The sequence below is a fragment of the Quercus lobata genome, chromosome 3 (assembly GCF_001633185.2).
Source record: "Quercus lobata isolate SW786 chromosome 3, ValleyOak3.0 Primary Assembly, whole genome shotgun sequence".
Taxonomy (NCBI): Eukaryota; Viridiplantae; Streptophyta; class Magnoliopsida; order Fagales; family Fagaceae; genus Quercus; species Quercus lobata.
The window spans coordinates 17,713,539-17,723,060 of record NC_044906.1 but is presented as its reverse complement, the minus strand read 5'-3'; the positions used below and the strand labels follow the sequence as shown (position 1 = coordinate 17,723,060).

The 9,522-nt window shown below is 31.0% G+C and overlaps 1 protein-coding gene and 1 non-coding gene across 2 annotated transcripts; both read left to right on the top strand.

The window, feature by feature from the left end:
• The first annotated feature begins 462 nt into the window (after window positions 1–462).
• LOC115979925 (bidirectional sugar transporter SWEET16-like) lies at window positions 463–5,444 on the top strand. The gene is made up of 6 exons (XM_031102044.1): window positions 463–590; window positions 749–785; window positions 1,814–2,024; window positions 2,601–2,765; window positions 3,102–3,221; window positions 4,487–5,444. Exons 1-6 carry the CDS (start codon window positions 557–559, stop codon window positions 4,661–4,663), a joined length of 744 nt encoding a protein of 247 aa, XP_030957904.1. The 5' UTR covers window positions 463–556; the 3' UTR covers window positions 4,664–5,444.
• A 3,042-nt stretch (window positions 5,445–8,486) lies between these two features.
• Window positions 8,487–8,571, top strand: LOC115983050. The gene has a single exon (XR_004089855.1). It is a non-coding gene; the product is annotated as a small nucleolar RNA snoR31 (small nucleolar RNA).
• Window positions 8,572–9,522: the final 951 nt, after the last annotated feature.

Here is a 9,522-nt window from a genome sequence, read left to right as displayed (position 1 = left end):
TAGTACATTAATTGGAGAGTTTTCATTTATTTGCAAAATTTCTTTTAAAACTTTTAGTTCTGAAAATAAATCTAAGCCATCAATATCGGAATAAGTTTCATGTGTGAGAAATTATTCAAGATTAAGACAATTTTTTTTCAAATTATATAATTTTTTGATGGGATATTATATAATATATTATTACTATTTGGGGCCTCTTTATTAGTAGGGGCCTTAGGCCACTGCCTAAGTGGCCTATAACTTCAGTCGGCCTGCACAACAAAATGATAATAGACCATGGTTTAGTTCTCCCTTTGGTTGAGTTTGGGTCCTGGAAAAGTTAAAGGCCCTTTGATGCACTACGCAAGGTTCTCCTTCCCCCAATAAACTTTTACGTGTGAATAGAAAACATGTATGTGAACTTGTACACATTAGAGCATCTATATATATATAGCAAATGTTATAACAAACCCACCATCTTCTACTTCAGACGTCCACGATTTCTTCTCTCCTTCACAATTAAAAGCCCATCACTACCTCTTCTTTCCTCCAACAACTCCCTCTTCATACTCCTTCCATGGCTTGCTTGAGCTTCATCATTGGCATTATTGGTTAGCTTATTCTCTCTCTCTCTCCTATAAAAACTCAAAAAAAAAAAAAAAAAAATTCTTGGATTCTCAGTCCCATGCCCCATTTTTTCTTTTGTTTTCAATTTCTTCTAGTAAGCAATTACTCCGTGTTTTACATTTTTCTTCTTGTTTATTTGCAGGCAATATAACTGCTATACTGCTTTATGCTTCTCCAATGTAAGACGGTTATTTCTTTGAGCTCTTAACTAGATTTATATAGGAATTGCTAATGTAAGGAGAGGGAATGACATGTAATTGCTTTAAGTTTTCATATTAGAAGTGAAATAATATACAATGCTTTTAAGGTATATATATAGAGTAGACTTTGATGTTTGAGATGGAGTGTTGCAACAAAGACCCCTGGTTACTCATTATAACAAATGTTTGAAAAACTTTCTATACTTGTTACAAGCAATATTTGGACTTACATCTTGTAGAACAATAAATAACCTTTCTTTTTTTGCTTTTGCTTTTAAAACAAAATAGAAATACAATTTTGTCAAAATATACATTAAGTTTTCCAATTAAATGTGTTCTTGTAGCACAATAAGTAACCTCTGTTTTATTACTGATTTTAAAACAAATTGTAAAACTTAAATACAATTCGGTTATTACATTAGGGTTTCGATTAAATTCAAATACATTGATACAATATTGAATTCAATAGTCCTTGTAAAAGATAACTTCGTTTGTACTTCATTTATCAATGAATCAAGTGTTTGAATTTAATTAGAGAAAGTTTTTCTCTAAAACAAATATATAGAGGGAGACACACATACACTCACTATCAAGCTTTTTCCACATATCGACAATGAATCAAATGATTAACATAAGAATCAATTGTCTCTCCACAAAAAAATGTCATCAAAATAATTTAAATGATGCATATGATGCTCAACACTTACTTACTTCCTAAGTAGAAACGCAAAACATGAGTTTCAAATTGGTTAACAAATTTATAAGATTCAGAAACTTATTGCTAGTGAAGTTGGGGTTCGACTTGATAGTTTAGTAGTATCAGCATCCTTTGTGGTGCTGGATGTTTAGGGTTGGAACCCCACCTCCTCACTTTCCCTATTTTTCTATAAGAAAAAGGAAAAGAAAAAAAAGAACAAAGAGAGACAGAGAGAGAGAGAGAGAGAGAGAAACAAGTGAAGCCTATGTGGCAACATTAAAATAATTATATATTTTTTTTCTTCTTGTAGAAAGACTTTTTGGTGGGTGGTGAAGAAGAGATCGACTGAGGGTTACGATGGAATTCCATATATATGCACACTATTGAACACATGTTTGTGGACTTTCTATGGACTTCTTAAACCAGGTGGCTTGCTTCTTGCAGCAGTCGATGGCGTAGGAATCATTTTACAGATTATCTTTGTGACTCTTTTTCTCATCTTTGCTCCTAAGGATAAGAAGGTGATATATTGATTAATCTCTTTGTTTTTCACATACATGTTTTTGCACTTTACAGTTATGCAGAGTATATAGTTCCCCTGCATCACACCCTTTGCATTCTTAATTGTTTTGTGCTCATAATTAAGTAGGTATACTTTAGAATCTAATCTAATCTAGTAGTATACAATTAAAATGCACTCTTGAAGTGAGGAAGGCCTAGGAGTGTGCCAGGTTTCACAATATGATTTTTTTTTTTTAATTAAGATTATGATCAAAATGATACTGCTTTGCTTAATTAATTTATTTGAGAGTAATTTATCCAAAATCCTAATAAATCTAAAATGTTTCTAAGATTGCACTACCAATTTAAATAAACCAATATTTTTCTTCTAACTTATATTCTGCAAAATATTAGGTATTTTTTAGACCAATTCTAATGATATTATGAATGCCCTTTTTAATAATTATTAAGTTAAATTATTATTTCAGCTGATGATTAAAAAAAAAGACTAATTTTCTTATAATACTCACTTTACAATCTCTATCAAAAGTCAATTAAGTAATAATATTATGCATGTTATCAATTTCCCTCTTCAGATTAAGATGATATATATGGTGGTCATCTTAAATGTCGCTTTTCCTTTATTGGTGATTGCAATAACGCATCTAGTAATCCATGGTGCAAGCAAGAAACTTACCTTTGTTGGAATTATAAGTGCTGGAATAAGCATTGCCAAGTCTGCAGCACCTCTATCATCCATGGTGAGCTTCTTCACTCATTAAACATGTAATTTATAATTACTTCACTAAAAATGTTTACGTTAAAATTTTCTACAATCTTTAGCGAGTAATATGGTCCACAAGCATTTGATGAAAAAAATGCTAAGTGACAATGTTTCAAGTGTCACCGTTGACCTCTCTTCTCACCATGGTAGTAGGTAGTGTAGTCCGCATCTATCATATCAGTTGTTTTTTTTTTTTTTTAATGTTTTGGAATATATATATACTTTGATTTGGCAACTTGCAAGCATAGGGTATTTTATATCTTATAGTTGATACTGATTAATCTCTTTTTTATTGTTTTGTTTATGTGTGAAGAAAACAGTGATAAAGACTAAGAGCGTAGAGTATATGCCGTTTTCGCTTTCATTTTGCGTATTTCTCAATGCTTGTGTCTGGGGCATTTATTCCATGCTCATCAAGGACATCTTTGTCGGGGTAACTTTTCTTGACCTTATATGAAATAAAAATTTAAAATGTGCAATATAAAAGTGCAAACTCCTCATTTAAAACGTGTAAAGTTACAAACTAATCCAATTCCTATATATATATATATATATATATATATATATATATATATATTTAAAACAAAAAAGTCATGCAGTTTAATAGTCGAAAGTGGGATCTCTTTTATTTAAGGAATGGGTAATAAGTCGGGTTTGAGCTGGGAAAAAAAAACTAAGCTTAAATTCTCTAAATGTTTTACATACTATAACCTTACTAAACCCTATTAAATTTGAAGAATTCTCTCAACCGTTGAACCATTCCATTTATATTTGAAAAAACCCAAACCCCTCCTAAACCTATTTGCTTATTATGTTATCATGAGTTGGGTTAAAATGGATAGGATTATTGAAAATTAAGGTAAAATTGAAGATTTATAATATTATTTAGCAAAATTTAAGCATTAATAAGCATTTTTATACCAAATTTAATTTTTTTTTTTTTTTTTTGAGAAGAAAGAGAGACACAATGTCTTTTATTATAAAATTATATATATATATATATATATATTTTTTTTTTTGTGAAACAAAATGAGTAACGGAATCATTCTACTTATTCAAAATTTCAAATACACAATCACGCTGGATTTGAATATGTAGGATAGAAAACTCAAACCCTTCCCAAATCCTAATGGGTTTAACCGTTTGAGTAGGTGAAGTTTAAATCCAAGCCTATTTAAAAAATTAAAAACCCTTCTACCAACCTGCGTATGTGGCATGCCATGTAACACGAATGTGTTTATGTGGCATACTTAACACTTTTACTTACCTGCATACTTGGCATGCAAATCATACCGTAGATGGCCCCAAAAATATTGGTTTTAAAATACTTGTACCACCTTTAGATTATACGTGAATCCAATGTGACCTTCAAAGCCATGCAAATGAAATGCAAAAAAAATAAAAATCCGACTTCTGTAATCTTACAAAACAAGGAACAACGCAAAAATGAAAATTTTAGAAGTACATTTTCGCAAGAAACTGGAAGAGTAGGTAAATGAAAGCTCAACTCACAGGTTTTAATTTCGCAATTCTATGACAAGTCTATACATACATACATACATACATACATATATATATATATATATATATATATATTGTGTTTGGTTTTACATACATTCTTACCAAAAGTGGTATGCAACTACTTAATGTTTTATTTCTCAGCATATTAAAAAAAAATTAATCAAAAATTTATTTCAGGTGCCAAATGTATTAGGCTTTCTGTTGGGCTCAGTCCAGTTAATCCTCTACTCATTCTACAAGTACAAGTCAAAGATGTTAGAAAAATCAACAAATGTGATAATAGAAGAAGGCCCTACCCAAATTGTCAAAGGAGTCATTGTGATACGAGTGAATGATGAAGTGGTCAATCCATAGAATGAGCAAGCCAAAGCAGCATGTTAAATGGCAATACAAAAACCCAAAAGTCACCAAGATTGTTTCTGTGTCTGTCCACTCTACTTGAGGCCATGAAGATAATGCTAAAATGGGACAAGGGCATCACCCTTGATTTTGAAGAATGTCTTTTTTTTTTTTCTTTTTTCTTTTTTTCCGGTTAGTTATAATTTGTTAAATTGTTTTTTTAAGTCTTCAGTTTTGTTAGAATAATTTTTAAGTGATTAAATTTGCCATTTTTTACCAACTTAAGGAGAATTGGTAATTTATCACAAAATCATAATATGTGGTTCTACATTTGAATCGTGTCTCTATTCTACTTCTCATTTGAAAGTTAAAAATCTCAAATGTTGAATCTTACTTATTAAGGAGATTCTAGATCCATATATACAAGAGTGTTAGGATAATAATTAAGTGCATAAATGCACAATTTCTAAACAATTTAAATTTTTGAGAGAGTTGCTAATTTATTGAGCATTGTTTTCTATAAAGTCTATATTTTTAGGTTGGCAACCATGAACAAATTGTAACCTTTAGAACTTAGTTTTGTTTAGTGGTTTAGTCTAGAAATATTCTGAAATAAAACAAATGAAGTCTTGCACAAATGGAGACTCAAGAAATCAAGAAAAGATAAGTGCAAAAAAAAAGACTCACTTATCTTGACCGATCAAGATGCACATCTCGACCGATCAGGATTTCACTTTCTTTCTTAGCCATGGGATCTAGGGTTTTGATGGAACTTAAGGATATTTAAATGAAAACACTAGAGCACGTTTTTACACATTCAAGAGGGTAGTGTTTTGTACTCAAATTTGGAGATTTACCAAACCCGTTTGGAGGTACAACTAGAGACCTTGTAAAAACAAAAGATCTTGTTATGAACTAAAGTTGCTGCATCAAGTCAAGTATAGTTGATGATAATTGGAGAGTTTGTGTACTACAGTTTCACAGTAGAAGAGCTCATGGATTCGAAACTGCATGTTGTCACTCGTGTATTTAAATTTATTGTACAAACTTCTATTCTATTTGTGAAATGTTTCCTTGAGGATTTTTTAAGTTAAATCCTCCCTAGTTGCAAATTGGAGAGTGTGTTCACTTTGAAACCACAGTTTCAAAAGTTTTCCTGGCTCATCATTGTTGGTATTTATGTCATTTGGAATGTGTGATGTTTGTTTAAATTAGATCTATTGCATATTAATCACTTTAATTAATTAGCTAGAGACTTGATAAAATCTGACTTAATTGGGATCTAAAACCCTAACATTTTCAATATTCTTAATTGTGGCTTTGGTATCTAAATAAAAATTTGTGATTTTGGCATCTACAAAGACCAAAATTTCTGTGGTGATATATATGTAGCACAAACTTTTCTAAATTATAGAATATTGCAATGTGAATTTATGAAGAATTAAAAACTAAAGGGTTAGGGTGGCCTTTTAAGCTGTCCTTAATATTTCAAATATAAATAGGACACACTAATCCTTTTGGGTTTTTCTTTTTCAACTGGTGGAAAAAAAAAAAAAAAAAAATCAATGACCAAGTTGTTAAAGTGCCTTGTTGCTGACTAATTAATAGGTGGAAACCATTCCATGGTAGGACGACTGTGAAGATAATCAATGTTATCTTTATTGACGCAAGGATCCACCTCTCAAACATTAAATAAGGTAGTGCATACTTTCGAGCATGTATTGGACATATATATTATAATGAATAAATTATTTTACTGACGAAGTGGTGATTTGTACGAGTAAACAAACAAACAAACCAAAAGATCATAAAAAAAAAAAAAATTTTAAATCCACTCTAGTGCCATCAAGTAGTCACTCACTTCACTAAAATCTCATTATTATATTTAAAAACAATCTCAATGATGAAATCTATAAGACCTGTTGATTCATAATTTGTTATCAATATGGCAGACATTAGCCTAAAATTTTTTTTTTGGTAAACGACATTAGCCTAATTGTTATAATTATTCTTGTATTTTATTTCTTGGCACAGAGTTTTGTTCCCCATATTTTTTCTCATATTATTGACGACAGGTTCTGGAGGTTGTCTCTTCCAGTCGGAAGCACTATAAACCATCATAGTACCAACCTAGCAGGACCCTTGATCCAATGTAGGTGGTGGTAGGAAGTGATGAAATTTGGAAGATAGGGTGGAGGGACTATGCTAGAGGCTTAAGGAAGATCTAAGAAATAAAAATCTAGTGCATAGGTGGATATCAACTTTGTTTCTCCACGGATCATGCATTCATTATCGGAAGTGGCCAAGAAATTAAGTGATACAAATTATCAAAGGCTTCATGGCTGAAAATTTCAATTAAAACAACATTGAGAGAAACTACCTTATATATGTTCAATGTTGGGCATGCATTGTGAATGTATTTGGTGCATGTTTGTCTTACCTTATAAAATATGTGGATTTTAATTTTTACACACACACACACACATATATATATATATATATATAAGCGCAACCCTAAAATTTTATATATCCATTTCCATGTTCAAGTCGAAATGATCTCCAATACAATATTGAAAACTTTGTTTAACTAATTTTAATACCGCACCCTTACTTCAAAAATATGGAATCATGTCATGCCAAATGGGTTTTAGACTAATTTAAAGTTATGAAATTTTAAATTTTGGTGAGATACAAGTTTTGGAATTTAGGCATCGGATAGCAAAGACCCAGTTGTATTAATTAACTAATAAGGAGGAAGTAAAATTTAGACCCCATATTTGATTTTATTGTGGAATTAAAAAAAAAAAAAAACAGTTAAACAAATTAAATAACACATGATATTGGTGATCAAGTAGAAATCCAACAGATGCATTCAAAGGAAAAACCCCTACTAGGGTTCCAAAACCCCAAGAAGGAATTCGTGTTTAGCTCTGTAGTGGGGCACGGAGGAACTGACTGTGTGTTAACGTGTTTAGCAAATAATAATTATTGCTCCTATTATTATTAGCATGGACATCACAGTTAAGCTTTTTTGGTACCTTCTCCCCGCGCGCGCGCACACACACACACAAAAAGAGTCGTTTTGTTACCTTTTCAAAAAAAAGGAAAAATCTCTTTTGGTAATTTGCATCCAAAACAAAAATTTTTGAGTTTTAAAATAACAATTTCTACATGTTTTACCAAACATTTAAGTGTACGTGGATTTCAAAATCATGTTTTCAAAAAATACAGTTAAAAAAAAAAAAAAAAAGCTAATTTTTTGAAAATGCAACTTTCAACATTTCCATTCAGCATTTCCCAAGTCACAGTATTATACCTTCAACAACTGCACCGTGGCTTCTGGTTGTCTAGTCTGCCCGGTAGTGAAGCTTCTACGAAGAAACAAAAAAAGAAAAAGAAAAAAAAAAGGGAGAGAAATACAGTATTCTTCAAATCAAGCAATGGTTTCCTCGTCTTTACTGTATTAACAATAAAAAGACGAAGACTAATGAAATAAAATAAAATTTTCCTAAAATGCTCACAATCACACCGCAATTTCTCAAACCCACTACACACGGCAAAATTTTGAAGTATCCTATAAAAAGAAAGACTATAAAAAAGTCTTTTAGATAGCTTTACTTTTGTCGAGTGATCAAAGTCTTAGTCTTCCATGTTTACTGGAATAAAAGAGCGTGACTAGCTCTCACCGTTCCTCACAATTATACCCGTAACCCACACAACCCGTATCACTACTTTTCCTAGGGTTTCATCCCCTCTTCTCTTTCTTTGTATTTTTCGATGTTGTACTTATATGCTTACGAGTCTCTTTGTTTTTTGTGTGTTATTGTTTTTGGTTTTATAGATTGGGATGAAGCGAAATAAATTAATCCAACACTTGATCTGAGATATTCATTATTGATTAAACGACTTGTTACTAAATCTATTAATGTTTGTTAATTGGTTAGGAAATAAAACGAGTTTTGATTCTCATAAAATAAAATAAAAATTAACAGAGTATATTGATCAAGTTAGATATTTGGTTGAAGCCTAGTCATGTTATTTATATAGAATCGTAAGATTTTGAATTTGCATTTGATTCATTAAGCCTAAATTGTAACTTGCAATTGTTTCTGATTGTAGCAAATGTTTATTTTTAATAAAGAGTGATTCGCGTACTAGTTCAGAAGACCTCCCTAAACTCTCACTAATATCTATTGAGCTAACAAAAAGCCGAACTCAAGAAACTCTAAATTTCGTAGGGTTTAGCAAGAATAACACCAAAGGCGGTGTTTATCGTACACACTAGAAACGTAATTCACATTTTTCAGTGTATTTTTGCAATGCAACACACTGTGTGCACTAGTATCATTATACAACGAGGAGGCAGCGTGCTTGCCTTCTCGTAGTAGTAATTGTTGTAACCATTTATTAGTGGAGAAGTTTGCGTTGGTTAACAGCTTAATAGTGGGTTTTAAAGTGGATTTGGATGAGGATGAGTAGTTTTTTCAAGAAATAACAGCTATTTGATTATACTACAACTTTTTTTTAATAAATAAATAAAATATTTTCTTCTTTTTTCCCACTCTCTCTTTCTCTAACGTTGATAAAGGAAAATAGTATACACTATTTTTTAGCTAACTATTTATTTTAATTCGAAGATAGAATAGTTACAATTTTTCTTATGAAATTTAAAACTACTAGCCTCAGCAAGGCTCTTCTATTTTATTTATTTATTTTTTTTATAAAGGTTAATAATTTTCATGCATCAATTTTATAGCACGCGTGCAATTTTAAAAGAATAGAGAGTTTTTCTTGAGGAAAACGGGATTTTAAGTTGTAAATTACCTCCCAAAATTACATCCCTGAAATTTGGGATTGACTAAATTTTACACTCC